General features: G+C 40.1%; 1 protein-coding gene across 1 annotated transcript in view; it reads left to right on the forward strand.

The window, feature by feature from the left end:
• The window catches only part of CDS1 (CDP-diacylglycerol synthase 1), a 33,949-nt gene extending 18,207 nt beyond the window's left edge, over window positions 1-15,742 (forward strand). Inside the window, exons 5-13 of the mRNA XM_068404178.1 lie at window positions 839-978; window positions 2,526-2,584; window positions 4,829-4,911; window positions 6,416-6,503; window positions 8,296-8,364; window positions 9,176-9,328; window positions 12,230-12,349; window positions 14,341-14,444; window positions 15,613-15,742. Coding sequence (XP_068260279.1) covers window positions 839-978; window positions 2,526-2,584; window positions 4,829-4,911; window positions 6,416-6,503; window positions 8,296-8,364; window positions 9,176-9,328; window positions 12,230-12,349; window positions 14,341-14,444; window positions 15,613-15,742 — 946 coding nt within the window. The remainder of the gene's footprint in view (window positions 1-838; window positions 979-2,525; window positions 2,585-4,828; window positions 4,912-6,415; window positions 6,504-8,295; window positions 8,365-9,175; window positions 9,329-12,229; window positions 12,350-14,340; window positions 14,445-15,612) is intronic.
• Window positions 15,743-15,994: the final 252 nt, after the last annotated feature.

Here is a 15,994-nt window from a genome sequence, read left to right on the forward strand (position 1 = left end):
ATGAAAACCTGTGACAGAATTACTTGTGTACTGACTGTTTTGACTAAAAGGAACTTCTCTGAAGATCATTCAAAAAGAGATGGCTGAAGGTGACATTTCACCTCAGTTGAACCTTGGGTCTGGACACACTCCCACAAAATTGTTTTGAAAATGTAGTAATAGCTGCATTTACTAGTTAGTTGATGGATTTAACACTGTAAGATTATTGCTTATTCAACAAAGCTAAAAGGCAAAGTGTGTAGTGGAGTGGAGCCGGAGATGCAGCAGTAACTCTTTCAGATGAGAATCTTCAGGCCAGATGGCAAAAGTATAGTTATATTCAGATCCTCAAGCCCCATGTCAGATTCACTGTCCTATAACCTCAGAGAATTCGTTATGCAGGTACCTTTTTTCCTGTTTGTAAGGCAGAAATCACAAGCTACCCTTATTAGGATACAGGAAAAGAATATGCAGAATTCCTTGTGTCAGCATTGATGATAGCAGATGACTGTTCCGTACTTTTAGAATATTTGAAAAGGACTTGTGTAGGTGTGGAGTATTCAATGCTGTAGTTAAGGATGAAATGAATTTTCCAACTGTATCCTGAAAAATGTTTTGTTTTTCTAGTGTGGTTGCTTTAGAAGTAAATTACAAAAATTAGCTTGTCAGAGGAGACACCGACCCAGAAGTATAAGACTGGATTTATAACTGAATTTTATTTTTATCACATGTATTTTCTCCCTTCTGGTTTTCCTCGTGTGGTGTTTTTGTTGTGGTTTTGTTTGTTTTGTTTTTAAGAATGACACTTTTATGTATATATTACCTTGTTAAAATAACTGCTAGCTGTTGTATGTTGTAGGTACTTTTTGCTGTGTGTGAACTACTTCTTTTATGGAGAGACTGTAGCTGATTATTTCGCTACGTTTGTTCAGAGAAGAGAACAGCTTCAATTCCTAATTCGTTACCACAGGTTTATATCTTTTGCACTCTATTTAACAGGTAAGTGTAGGAAATTGCAAAAATGAAAGAACTTTGTGCTGCATTTGTTTCTGTGCTTATTTCTTTTTTTAAAAAAAAAGTAGTTCCTCCCCAGCTTTATGCACTTTCAGTTTCTTTTTTTCTCTCCATGTTTGAGGAAATTAGGAATTTGCAGTTCCATTTTTCCTGTGAAATGACAAATATAAATTTTGCGTTCACTGAGAAGAAGAAAGCAGCCTAAAAAGGAGATGATCTTGAGAAAGTTGAGCTAATAGCGCTTGAGAGAAGTTGGCATGAATTAATTTTGATCGCTGAAGAACTGACACTCGGTACCTGAACACATGAATGCTATTTTGGCAGCCTGTGGAGATAACTTGTCTGTGTAATTGCTGTGCTGGGTTGATGCTTTATTGTGCAAGTGTTCTGCTAGATCTGCAGCAATAAGATTTACCAACATATTTTAAACTGATTATTCAAAATGCCTAAGGCTTTATTTTGTCTGCAAGATATTCAGATGCTTGCCTCATGGATAGATTTTCCTCCCTATCCAAAGAAAGACTTTTTAAAAGCCTCTCCTCTAGGAAGAAGAGACATAAGATGGCAGTCTTGTGGGGTATTGCTCTGTGAACATATATAGTCCATGGTGTTTTCAGCAATGCAGTTGATATTACCTTAGCCTAAAATTAAAACAATTGAAGACTCAGATTTGCCTAAGGGACAGGAGACTGCTATGCTACAAATACTTGTAAAAGATATTAAGAAACCTGATCTTCATGAACTGTCAGTCTGTCTACTGTTAGTTTGGTTTGTTTTTTTTTTAAAAAGAAATAAAAATTCTACTTGGTGCTTAGATCACAAACTTGAAACCACCTTTGCAAGACTTGACCTTTTCAGCTGGCTTTGGCTTGAGGAAACTAGCTTAACTAATGCCTCGTGACTGCTGAAGGGCAGTGAGGGGAATGATGAGACAAGCCAGTCATGAGCAAAAGCAGGAGGCACAGCATAGCACAGCCCCTTGGTGGCTGTCACCTTGGGATCGTGGGGCCACTGAGGGGCTGTCCCCAGGGCTCAGGGTCTTTTGAGGGCCTCTGACCCCTGCTGCCACAGGAGGTTGCCCTAGGGGAGAAGAGGTGCCCTGTTAGCCACCCAGAACGTTTCTTTCAGTCAGCGGAATTCTCCAACACCTGTACTGCACGTTTGCATTGCATGCAGCCATATGCCTGTCTGGGGGAAAGGGGCAAGCTGGTCTTTTCCTTTCCTTTAATTATTCAAAACCAGCTTGTCGACCTGGTTTTTGAGTGGTTTTTAAAGGTGATGGTCTCCTCCCCTAAAAATTGATGTCTGTGATGGGACCTTGTAAGTAATGAAATGGATGCTCTTTGCTGATGTTAACTAAACCTTGTGCTCTAATGAGAATAATTCTATATGTACACTTAACTGAATACAAGGAAATGCTTCTAGCAGCAGAGGGATTAAAAGCTGCTTCAAGGGAAGAGAATTACAGGTATGTCACAGTTCGGTGTGATTAAATGTAAGATGGTACAAACTACACTTGCTTTGTTTTACAGGCTTCTGCATGTTTGTTTTGAGTTTAGTGAAGAAACATTATCGTCTGCAGTTTTACATGGTGTGTATTACCCACTTTGCTGTGGTCACTCATGTTATGAATGTCACTAGAAACAGTCATGTCCCTATGTTCATAAAATAGCTTGGAAGATGCGTGTGGATAATGTGCTTAAACCGACAGTAATGTGAAATCAAGTAGTGTTGGACTGTTTAGTATCTGTTCGCCTTGCAGCTTATTACTATCATATCCCAGGATGTGGCCTTTCAGTCAATACAAGCTGTCATTGGTGAGGCCTTGTGCACGTACAACGTGATACATTTCCCTCAGTGATAGGCTGATATGAAAGACATTCCTGGAGTAAGGGTGTGCATCTCCCTCCCAGGTCTGAAGCCAAATAGTTCAGCATAGCGTGGGAAAGTGGTTCTTGTGACTCAAGTATTACTTTATAGAGGCCCCACTGAAGTACTATGAAGGGAACTTGATCTTAACCCCTATGTGGAAGATTTATTTTGTGACACTTAACAGCAGTTCTGGTCTTCTGCTCTACTGTGCCTCAACAGATCATTAATCTATTAAAAGAAACCAGTGTTCTAATCTCTTGTATTTGTCCACTTAGCAGCATAGTAACTAACCAAGAGCATGAGCGTTTTTCTTATATGTATCTTGTAGATCGAAAACTAATTTTGTAACATCATGGGTAAAAAACAAACAAAAAAAACCCCAAAAAAACCCACCCAAAACCAAACCAAAAAAAACCCCACTGAACCACCCCCAACTTCTACATAGGAATGATTAGAAGCAACAATAAAACAGGAATGCAGTCAAGCTCCTGTCCTTAAGGAACTTGAGCAGTCAGGGCATAACGAAACCTTAAAGATTTCCTAAAGCTCCAGGGATGCAGTTAACCCCTCTGTTTCTATAGTGCTTTAGGTAGCACTTTACCACTGAGGATCCCTAATTCTAGGCTAGGACTTAGCTGAGCCCTGTACGATCATGTAAAAAAATCTTTTACTCAAAAAAATTTACCTTGTTTGTGGGAGAACTTGTCTGCCAGGGAGATGCAGCTTTTCTAGGAGAGGTGGTCTTTATCTTCTAATCTGCAAATAAAGTCCTCATCTTCAGACTGGCACAAGGTAAATATATTAATTTTCCATGATTTTTTTTTTTTCCTTTTTCCCTTTCTGGAAAGAAGGCAGAAAAAAATGTGGTGTCAGTCATATGACTTGGTGCCTGCCCAGAAAACACTAAGGTGTGACTACCTAAGAATTGCAGTAAAACAGAGGGAAGCTATATATCCACGGTGTGGCAACACAGTGTTTGGACAGACAAGGAGAGCAGCCATTTGGTTTTAGGTGGTGTTCCAATATCACTGTACAAATACTAAAAATTTTGCTGCAGAGATGCCTTAATTAACCAGCAGGTAACATTTTCAGAAACCTTTAGACAGTTCTTGCACCCCCCCTTTCAGCCTTCTTGGGTTGTCTTAACTGGAAATAGATGCTACCATAGGCAAACACATGTGATAAAAGAATTAAAGAAGTAGGACATTCTGAGTGTTAAATAGCCCAGACATTAACTACTTCATTTACTCGCAAGGAATAGGATTGCTTGCATGCTTGGTGAAATAGTTTCCAGAGCCCAGGGCTTAAATTTGGTGTTTCATGAAAAAATTACCAATTCCTGATTTTTAAAAGATTTTGGAAAATAAAATCTATTGTAGAATCTTTACTGGTAAACTGTTTGGAAACCACTTTGTTGTACACTGGTGCTACAGAATAAACACCAAGTATGTACAGTAATACTGAGGAAAATGACTGTTTAAATGACCATGCACATAAAAATTAACGCTTTGTTTTTGCTAATCCTGAGAATTTTCATGTTTCATAAGAGGACTGGTATTCTGTTATGAGAGATATCCACATCTGTGTAACATGACTCATTCATTGCCATTTTATTGTTACAGTTCTAACATGTCTGTTATATGTATATACAGAATATCACATTGCTTACATTTCTTTGCTGCTTTCATGCTGAAGGGGTATGTCTTATTAAATCAGATGTTAAACTGCATGTTAAAAAATTCTGGGTGGAGGTAAGTGATGGGGAAACCTGTTAAAGTTTCAGGACTTGCTTCAAGAAGCCAGCTAACTTGTGATATACTGTATGCACACATCTCTTGCATTATCACTAGAAATGGTCTTCCCTGTGAGCTCCTAAGTAGCTTCCCTAGCTGACACACCAGTATTTATCAAGGTGTACAGATCGGTGTTTTCACTAACTGTTGTGTTGTTGCATTGTTAACAGTTCGCATGGACTCATGTCACTTTGCTGATCACTGTAACTCAATCTCATCTTGTCATCCAAAATCTCTTTGAAGGCATGATCTGGTAAGGGGACAGTAATAAACTGATTTATAACTCTATTGCATTGAAAGGTTGGTTCTTTTATGTAGATCTGGTTAGGGAATAATCATGGGAACAGTTAAAGCAGCACAAATTAAAAGAGCATTAATGTCTAGCTGGAAGGGGAGTCGGAGGAATTGGGAGCGATAAGGTAAAGGATACAGGAGAGGAAGCAGAGACCTCTTTAACTAGATTGGCAGCCACAAGTATGATAGTTTTAAACAACCACTCATTTGCTTGCAAGGAATAGGATTGCTTGCACGCTTGGTGAAATATTTCCCATAGCATTTTGTTGAATGGATGAATATCCATCCTGCAATTCTTTTTTCAGTTACTTGGGAGCTTCAAGTTGCTCAGAGCTATTGAAGTTGGACCATTTAATTTGAAATCCCCAATCTGGCCACCTTCCTTGTCACCTTCCCTGTTCAGATAAATTAAGATTACTTAAAATATTTTAAGAGTTTAAATCTTGGATATTGTTGGGTCATCTTAATGCCCCATTTCCAGCAATATATTAAATTCTGATGATGCAGTTAAACTTGATTACTTAAAACTGCTCCTCGAAGAGAGGGTGTGTTCCACCCCCCACCCCCACTTCTTTAGGGACAGGGTAAATGACAAGCTGAAAAAGAAGGAATAAGAACATGGAAGATGTTTGTTCTTCCAACGACATAATACCGCATGTTCTCCTTTTTCTTTTCCTGATATATGTACAACTGGGGAGATTATTGCAGAAAAGATGTGCTCATAGTTAGAAAGAAAACCCAAACCCTTTGGTAAAGTTTGTATAATTTAATTCTTTTCATAGCAATCGTGTTCATGTGCCAAAACCTGAACCTAGTTGCCTTGCTAGCCTACTATTTCTTAATTCAACTGGTGCTAGCCAATTTGGCAGATAGTCACAAAATCTGACTTTTAGCTTATTAATACATCCCTGCTTTGAAAATGGAAGGGAAAAAAGAGGTTAACAGGCTTGAGTAACAAATTCAGATGCTGTCTGCATGCAAAGAACACTTAGAAAGCTAACACCGACTGCTCCAAACTGACAAGAAGAAAAGAAGGAAAACCTTTTTTTTTTTTTTTTTTAAATTTAGGTAGTATTAAACTTTGCAAGGAATTTGCTTGCTTTGGTGTTACCAATAACATTAACATGTTTATATCTGTTGTTTTCTTCTTAACTGTGGTACCAGTCTTCAAGCCTGATAGGAAAAAGCCAGCCTGTTCAAGTTTTAAGCTCATGCACCAAAATCATATTTTAACTTGAACTAACATGGATCTGTAATGGTCCTGATTGGCTGAAGACGAAAACCAGTGTAGCTAAATATGCTGCTCATGGGGGAACTAAGTGAACACATTATGAAACATAATTCCTTCTAAATACTACAGAAAATTTTCCCAGAAAGAAATGCTGCTGTTTCAATTTCTGTCCTGTGCTTAGCTTAAGGCAGCTTTTCTTTCTCTTCATGAAACTTTTAATGTCTTTCTCTAGGTTTCTGGTTCCAATTTCAAGTGTTATCTGCAATGATATTACTGCTTACATTTTTGGATTCTTCTTTGGCAGAACTCCATTAATTAAGGTATGTACTTAGGCACTTCCTCACTAACAAGCTTTTACAATTTATAACATTTTTGATACTTCTTCAAAAACATGTTCATGGAAAAAATGCTTTCTGCTGTACTGCATGATACGCATCTTTGCTTAAAAAAAAACAAACAAATTGACTATCCTGTTTTTGAAGATTTGTAAGTGGAAACTGGGATTAATATGAGTGTAATATGGACATTACCGTATAATACAGTTAGAACCTATTCCATCATCATTTATAATAGCTTTCTTTTGGGATTTCATATGCAGGGTTAACTGCATGCTTACTATACAGAAACTATAATTTGAAATAAGCTGCTAGGTCATATGTACTTATTCCTCATCTGGTCTCATTGACGTAGCCCTGAGAAGGGCTCACGCAGTAATCTTCCTATTCTGGTAGAATACGCAAGACCCCACAGAAAGCCATGAATTATTATTTTCATGATGTTGCTGTGTTAACTTTGGGGTATTTAGTTGGTTCTGATATTAAACTACTCCTAAATTGAAACCGTGATAGAATTTGATGAAGAAAACAGCTTGCTATGCTGGTCTCTCTAGGCCTGCAGTTATTTGCTGTATTAGTTTGCTGGTCTGTATGTAGGAAGCTAGTGTCTCCTGAGGAGCATCCCCAGCAGTAGTTGTCTATCACTCAGGCTTCTGTCACTAAACGTGCATTTGCTAGCAGAGGTCTCCAACAGAGCCATAGCGTGCTCGTGCAGGTTTCTAAGTCTTCTGCTTCAAGGAGCTCAGCTGCTTAATCAGGGTCAGCCGTGGCCAGAGGCAAGCAGCAGCCTCCAGACAGCAGCAGCAGATGGGAGGGGAGCTCGTTGTTTCCTCAAGCTGCCCAGTGGCACCAACCAAACTGTGGCACTTTCCCTCCTTGCCTGGGACAGGTCCTAGCCGTACTCCTCTATTTATCATGGTCAGTGGCTGCAGCTGCTGACATTCAGTATTTCACTGAAATACTTTGGTCACCTTTGAAAAACTTAAGTAGGAGCTTAGTTTTCACAAACAAGGTCCAGTGTCACAGTTTAAAGCTGGGCTGGCTATTAACCAGGTGGCAGATGCTCTCTGTTAACCCTCTCCCCCCCACTAAGGGAAAGGGAAAAGGGAGGGAGACTTATGGGTTGGAAAGTTAAAACAGTTTTAATAAACTATAATAATGAAAAAAAGAGTATAATAACAATAATAATAGAAATAATCAAATATATACAAATATATACAAAGCCAAGACCGAGAGCTTGGAAATCCTCCTCAGGCAGAGTTGCTCCCCCAGCACAGGCAGAGTTGCTCCCCCAGCACAGGCAGAGGGGAAAATGCAGTAGCTCCCCCCAGCACAGGCAGAGGGGAAAATGCAGTAGCTCCCCCCAGCACAGGCAGAGGGCAAAATGCAATAGCTCCCCCTGCCATCACACCTGCAGGCTTTTAACTGGAAAATTGGCAAAGCTGGTACCAATCAGTGGGAGACAGGAGGACCCCTCCCTCCTGGGCCCCACCTCCAGGAGGCAGTGGGTTAGTGATAAATAGGAAAGTGAGAATGACGTGTATGGGATGGAATACCTCATTGGTCAATCTTGGGTCACCTGCCCTGTCTGCTCCTCCCTGCAGGTGCAACCCCCCTTCAGCTCTTCACTCATAAACAGTGAGGAATTTAGCAGTGACCTTGGTTTCTCTAAGACTAATTGGCCTGGTTTGGGCCAAACCAGGACATCCAGAAACAGAATAAAAAAAGTATTCAGTGATGCAACTGATGAGGCTAATGCTATCTCTTTTGTGCCTAGCTGTCTCCCAAGAAGACCTGGGAAGGGTTCATTGGAGGCTTCTTTTCCACAGTTGTATTTGGATTTATTGTAAGTGACCACAGGACTTTCCTTAAATAGGTTCAATCTTCAGCTTCCTGTTTTTACTTGAAGTAAAATTAGTGACAAATCTGGTCATCTCAGACTGCTGAAGGCCTAAGAGTTAGTTTTTTTGGCTAGAGAATTCTGCCAATTCTTAACTAGCTGGGAAGGCTAGGCAAGGCTTGCACCTCTCCTGAATAGGCTATATTAACCATTTTTGCCATTACTGTTACTATATCTGGATTTGTTCTATTTATTAGATGCATCTCTATTTTGAAATTGAAGTTTATTGATAGCATTATTTATGCTTTGTAAAGAAGTACTTTTGTATTACATACTTTATAATGACATTTCTCCTGAGAAGCAGTTTACACTGATGATATGCATAGAAGATAGTAACAGCATACAGTAACTGTTCTGATAAGTAATGTATCGCCAAGATCAGCAGAGCTCGTAATTGCCAAACTTGGTAGAAGCAGTAGTTCAAGTTTTAATGGAGAAGTGAACTGCAAAGAAATGATGAGTGGCTAATGTTTTGGGATTTTATAATGCAGAAATGTCCAGTAGATGTGAATCTGAGAGATATGAAAAGGAAAACAAGTTGGGAAATCATCACTAAGCGCATTGAACGTTCACATTTGTCTGCCTTGTTGAGGCATTCTCCAACTTAAACAGACCAAATTTACTCTATTTGGGATGTCTTTCTTATTAAAAGGATTTTCATTATCGTCAGCTTGCGATGACAAAGCCATCCATTACAGTATGATTTTTGACTCTAACATCAAATACCTATTTCAGGACTCCTTGTTTTACTTTTCAGTTTTCCTATTTTTTGGCTCAACATCAGTACTTTGTCTGCCCCGTGGAATATAACAGTGAAACCAACAGATTTGTGACAGAGTGTGAACCTTCAGAGCTCTTTCAGATAAAGAAGTACTCTGTGCCACCATTGCTTCAGCCTGTGTTGGGATGGGTAAGGAAAAAAACAAGGCTTTGGTTAAAATTGAAATCGTACTTCCTAGCCTGAATGGTTTTCTAAACCTTTTTAGAAAGGTATGTGAATGCTGGTAAGGCTTGAAGGGTAACACCTGAATCAATACCATGAGCCTCTCCGTTGCTTAGACAGAGGAGGTGGTCTAAGCAGAATTGAAATGCATTGCTGGAATCACCCAAGGAAACTCGCCTGTGTTCTTGTGGCCTGTATTCTCTTTGTGCTGTAAATGGATGTCACTTAAGCATTTTGCAGACAAACCAATTTTTGAACAGCAACCTTTAAATTTTTGTGGAAAGTGGACAAAGGCTCGTTATGGCCTGAATTAGTAGCAAGCTTAAGTAATCTTGTAGAACTTCATTCCGTTTTCAGCTAGTGTGTAATTGGTGTTAGGATTGCACTGGTACTTTCTTCACCACATAGCATCTTGTCCGTTAGTGCCACTACTTCCAAGCTGAGTGAAAAAGGAGTACCAGTAATAGTTCCATGTAATGTAGTCACTGACCCTTTTCCTCACACACAGTCTGCAAATTCTTTTAAGTGAGCTGTTGTATCTTTACCTGTCAGGAAATAGGTTGGCAATTATCCAACCATACAAAGCAGTGCTTCTGAAGTCACAGGCTCCAGAGGCACTCCAACAGGAAGAAAATACCAAACAGAAACAAAGCAGTCTGTCATTATCTTCCCTTTAGGGCAAAGAGGAGGCGACTGGCATAAACGCAGAACAAGTGGGTTCTGCAGTGCTCCCCTTGCCTGTGCAGTGGCTCAGCACAGAGCGTGATAGCGCAGCACTAGGGAAGGCAGTGGGCTTTACATGTGGTTACATGGGTGTAACACTGAAGGAGAAAAGTTGATGTTGTTACAAGAAGAAAGCATGAACTGGAAACTGTAGCAACCAAGCATAAGACTAAAAGTAATTAATGGCTACAGTTGTACTTAGAAAAGCAAGGTTACATCTAGAAGGAGCGCCGATATTTTCATACCAAATGAACGTACTGTTGCTTCAGGTACTGTGGGGCTGATTGCCAATTTAATAAGGATTTTTCTGCACAAAAATATAATGTGGACTGAGCAGAGAGAAATCTTACTGTGTCTAGCTGTGGAAGACCCTCAGTCTGCAAACAGCTGTGCTTTACTTGGGGAGCATAAGATTTGCTTGGGAACACTGCACTGAGAATAGTTTTTGCTTGCTTCTAAGATAAAGGAGCCGAGACCAGTTCACAGGGCTTTTTGAGGCATGAAAGAAGTAAACATGTGTGGAAGGTCAGTTCTGAACACAGAGCTGAAAACAAGGAATGGTTGTTGATGTTTTGAGTCCAGAACACTGGCTCTTCCCAGAATGGGTGATGAGTGCTTAGCGTGTGAATGTTGATGTTATCCTGAACTGCCTAGTCTGGCTCCTGCATTGTAGCAGTTAAATAGGGTAGTAGCATAACAATAAAAAGCCTTAGGCCTTTCGGCTTCAGGCCCTTGCATCCTCGATCTCAGAGTCTGTGCCTTCCTTGCCGCCCGCCGCATCTAGCTATATTGTGTATTTTGGTAAAGGGCAAGAGACGGGAACGCCCTGCTCTGTGCCAGTCTAATAGAGAGCTATCAGTTAACCCTAAAAATAAATGGTAGTTCCACATGCACTTCTGGAGTGCTTTTGCTAGGCTCTAACAAGCCTTTTGAGGAGAGAATTAGTTTTAGCAATCTTTATAGAAAGTCAAATGCGAATCTACTTGTTTGGGCAACAGGCTGGTTTTGGTTTTCCCTCTGTTACTCAATTCCTGATGTTCTCTCTCAGAAATATGACCAGATGTTATGTTTGGAAGACTTGTTGCTTGGTGTCAAAAGATGTCAAGCCTTGTGTTCTCCCAACAAAATTGACTTAATAATTCCAACTCATAAACTTTTCTGTTTGACCAACTGAATAGTTTAGCCTAAAAGAAAGGTGTCTTAAGATAACTGCAAAAAGTAGTCAAGAAGTTAATTGGTGTTGGCTGGCTGTGATGCAAATGAGAAACACAAGGTACAGGATTTTTCAGCTACAGATGGTGTTTATCAAGACTTGCCAGGTGAAGTGTGCTCTGCTCTCATGATCCCAAAACCCAGAAAACCCAAACAAAACAAAACACCCCAATCAAAAAGCCCCAAGAAACCCAAACACCTCAACCAACCGGAAAAAAAACCCCTTTTTTCTAATCTGTGTCAGGAAGGAAAACAGGCACCTGTTGCCAATGAAGCCTCTCTTATCCGTAAGAACTTGAACAGATCAAACCAGATTTCAAGTCTGTGAACAGGCTGAGGGGAACAATATCTGTTTAAATGCAAACCAAGAAGTATTAATGGATGTAAACTTTCTATCTCCCATTATTGTTGCATGTACACCAAGGTGACAGTATGGCAGACTAGTGCAAAATTTGTATCTGTCTTATGAGAGCACTTGAAAGAAGTGACAGTGAATTGCATGAAGGTGACAAGTTTGTGGAGAGCATTGGGCCACTTACTAGAGCAATACTGGGAATTTGTGGAAAGTTCCTTTGTTTACAGCAAATTGAACTGGAAAAGCAGGGCAAGGAAAGATTAGAGAGTCCCATTGTATGTTATGGAACTAGTAGTTACATTCCGTATGATCAACTAAGGGATTGGCTGAAAACCACATCATTTGTTCAAGTTAACTGCTCTAGTAACCCTGAATACTTCGTCCTGTCCACATGACCACACCTTTCAGCAGCTTTCTACAGTGTGCCTACTTTTCCTTTCTTTACAGTATTGTTTTGTGTCAGGAAAACTGGAGCTTTGTGGAAATTTGCTCTGTAACAGACCCATTTTAAAATATTTAAGCTTAAAATGCCTACAATCAAACGTATTGAAATACAGTGCTAATTATGTTTCTTGTAGGAAACAGTGAATATGTACCCATTTCAGATGCACAGCATTGCACTGTCAACATTTGCCTCATTAATTGGGCCATTTGGAGGATTCTTCGCCAGTGGATTTAAAAGAGCTTTCAAAATCAAGGTGTGTAATGACTCCTGTAAGCTGGTTTTGTTTTGTTTTTCTCTTTGAATTAGATCAATTGGTGGGCTGGGTTGGGTTTTTTTTTTGTTGTTTGGTGGTGTTTTTTTTTTCCAATCGTTCATTGTAGTCCCTAGTGTTTCTACTAAGGTGCGATGATGTTTGAGCTGGTTTTTAGCATCAGCAGCAGTACTTAGTTTTATCAGATATATGTATGTGTTATTCTTTGCGTAATCAACATGTGACTTCCGTGTTGGAAATCTAAGAATAATTTGGTTTCATATTTTGGTTGATAACTACGCTTCCAAGTCATGTTGCAGAAGTGGTTTAGACAAGCAAGTTGTGAGATATTGTACTTGACACGAAAGGCAATCTGTAGATGCCCAAGAAGCACCGACAGTGGTTACCCTTCAGATTGTGGCTGGCTGTGTTTTACCGATAGTATTTGTGTCGTACGCAGATGCTGACGTGTCGGGTTCACCAAAGCATGAGATGTTTGGCTGCCTTTGCCAATACAGTGCCACCTTGTAACAAGAGTGTGTATTGGCAAATGATGTGATGAGCTAACCTCTGTTTATTGCAAGGTGTGCGCTGTTGCTTGTGGCAGTGTTGTCCCTGGCTGGTATTAAGTGGCAGCAGGAGTATGGGAAGAGGGCAGCCCCAAATTTTCTCCCGACCTTCTTTATGTCTTGGTAGGACTGCAGTAATTCTTATCCTGTTGCTTGTTGTTGTTCTTGTTGTTGTTCCCTATGTCCACCAGTTTTGGCATGTGCTTTGCACAGAAGCGTATATACCTCTCTGTTTGTGCTGAACTCCCCTACACGTGCTTCTACTTACCCCTCTTTCTCATGCCGGTCCGAGCAGCTTGTCCGGCACTTTGCTAGCTACAGCCTCGTGTGCTGTCATACCTGTACATCCAGGTAGCAATAGACTGTTTGTGTGAAGAAGGGCTTTTGGGGAAAACAAATACTTCTGAAAAGCAGCACTTAAAGTAGAACATCAAAAAGTAGATTTTTTTCAAGATTTCTGGGCTACAAGGTGGTGACCAAAGGACTGTCGGGAAGAAAGGGATATTGTGGAATTGCTGCTGAAGGCAGCACAGAGGTTAGGTTAGATGCTCCATGGCTGCCCAGCTGGAGGGCTGGAGTGGCATCGGCACAGGCCTGGTTTAACTTGCTAGCAGTCGCCCCACATGACTAAGGTCAGGGTTTTTACCCAGCGAGTACACAAGTGAGTGTGGATGACAAAAAAGATATATGAGGGTAGTTTGACTGACAAAGCTATTCTACGGACAAGATCAGGTAACACAAAGGTAGTATAGTGAGCTTTGTTTGCATCAGAAATTTTTTTTTTTTTAAGTAGTGATAATTTTTTCACTACAGGTTTTTTTTATTCTGTTAAATATATTTATATTGTATACATACATTATGGTTTTTAACTATGGGTACCAAGAACCCAGTGAAAAAAAAGGCAGGTGAATGGGCAGTACAACTTGCAAAGCTGGTGTTAGTGGAAGGAGTCCTCAGGTTACTGCTTCTCTTGGGGCATATACATATTCCCTGGTATCAAGTGCTGCAGCAGCAGCTACCAGTAGATGATAAAGCAATAAAAGTGTTAAAGAAGATAATTAGATTCTGCAGAGGCAAGAAATGACAGCCATTAGCTTAAGAGGCTTGCTACAAAATGAAGCATGTATAGGCACGCAAGTGTACTCAGTACTGGCAAACCTACACCTGACCTACCGCTGTCCTCTTGTGTGACACTGTGGACAAGTTGCTTCATCTCTTCTTTTCCTTCTCAACCCTTGACTCACCTTTGCAGTTAAAAACTCCTTTAGCAAAGGAGGCTCTTGCTAACTTTCGGCTCAGTGCAGTGAAACCGTAGCTTAATTGCGGCCTTAATGTGCTGCTGTCAAGTGATACATAGTGTGTTTCATCAGAATCGCTGACCATGATTATTTTTTTATTTCCCACCCTGTCCTTCACACCCAAAAGGATTTCGCAGACACAATCCCTGGGCATGGTGGGATAATGGATCGCTTTGATTGTCAGTACTTGATGGCCACTTTTGTTCATGTCTATATCACCAGTTTCATAAGGTATGAGCTTTTTACAATATTAACTACTTGCCAAGGAGCTGTACTACAGTTACTTCATGCGAGTTATGTTCTGTGTTGTTAGCATAGCGGAGATTGCAGGTTTCTAAATCTGATTTATGCAATGTTTTCAAATACAGAACTATTAAGAAAACATATGTCTCTGCCTAGGGTTTGTGTCAGGTTCAAGCTATGCATTAATGTTTCTGTGACCGCTGTTAAAGGGAACCTGTGTACCCTAAATACCAGAAAGTTTTGTGTAGCAGCCTCTTAGAAGTTTTACTAGAGTTACTGATTACAGGGAGATGTGAGGGTGGGGTTTTGAGCAGGAGGGCTGCTGGAGCATATGCTTTCCCTGTGCGGTTCTTGAAGAGCCTATAGGTTGCAAGTCTACAGTTCTTCCTGTAAGTTTCAGTATTTCTCAGTTGCTTAACTTGGGATTTTCTGTTTAAGATGAAAACACTATGGTTAAAGAGAGGAGACAACTTCTAAAAAATACTGCTTATCTTCCCTGAACCATACCAGCTTTCAAGGAGAAATTATGGGAATGACAATTCTCTTACTGTCAGTCATTTTAGTTCCTGGGGCAGGGGAGGATCAAGGGGCTGTAGGTGTCCAAACTGATACATGACCTTAGTTTTGTAAATGCATATGGTTAAATAATTATTAGATACATTATCAGCAAGAAATTCTTTGCCTCGCATTCGGTCCATCTCAGAAGTAGACTGTAAATAAGTGACTAGCTAAAAATGAGGTTGTTATTTAGAAAATCTTGGTTTAATCTGTGGTTTCTTTACCAACTTGGCCAACTTTCCATTTAGTTCAATAATACACAGCTTATCTGGCAACAGATACTAAACTAAAACAGATCTGTTGATGAAGAATATTGATTACAGTGATTAAGGATGAATCAGTGAATCTTGTTTGTCATATCCCCATTTGACAGCAAATACAAGAAATGCTTTTTAGTTTCTGTTCAGACTGAGCTAAGGAGTATGCTTTGCCAGTAATGCTCACCCATGCATCCAAAGGAGATAGACTGGGAGAAATCCATAACTTGGTGTCCCCCAAAAAGGGAAGGCATTCTTTGTGCAGCAAGAGGAAAATGGAAAGCTGTCGAAGTTTCTTTAGAGCTGCTGCTCACAAAAAAAAATTATTTTTTCATTGTCAGGGGTCCAAATCCCAGCAAATTACTGAAACAGCTGTTGATACTTCAGCCTGAGCAACAACTAAGTGTGTATAAAACCCTGAAATCCCACCTTGTTGAAAAAGGGATCCTGCAGCCATCTCTGAGACGGTAGTTTGTCAAAACGGAGGACTAGAAGAAACCTCCTTTTACAAGAAGCCTGTGGAAAAGCATTGCAAATGTGCATATAGATAATAGCTAAAGGAAGAGTAGTTTGTGGTCTTGAAGAGCTGAATGTTTCCTGAACTGAATGTGAATGCTACGAATTCCTATTAGGACACATATGCAAATGCTTGCAAAGTAACAGAAGTAACAGTACACGTGCTGTATATTTTAGTTCCAGAAGTGGATGGCAGCAGTCTTTCTT

The sequence above is a fragment of the Nyctibius grandis genome, chromosome 6, assembly GCF_013368605.1.
Source record: "Nyctibius grandis isolate bNycGra1 chromosome 6, bNycGra1.pri, whole genome shotgun sequence".
In the NCBI taxonomy this organism is placed as follows: Eukaryota; Metazoa; Chordata; class Aves; order Nyctibiiformes; family Nyctibiidae; genus Nyctibius; species Nyctibius grandis.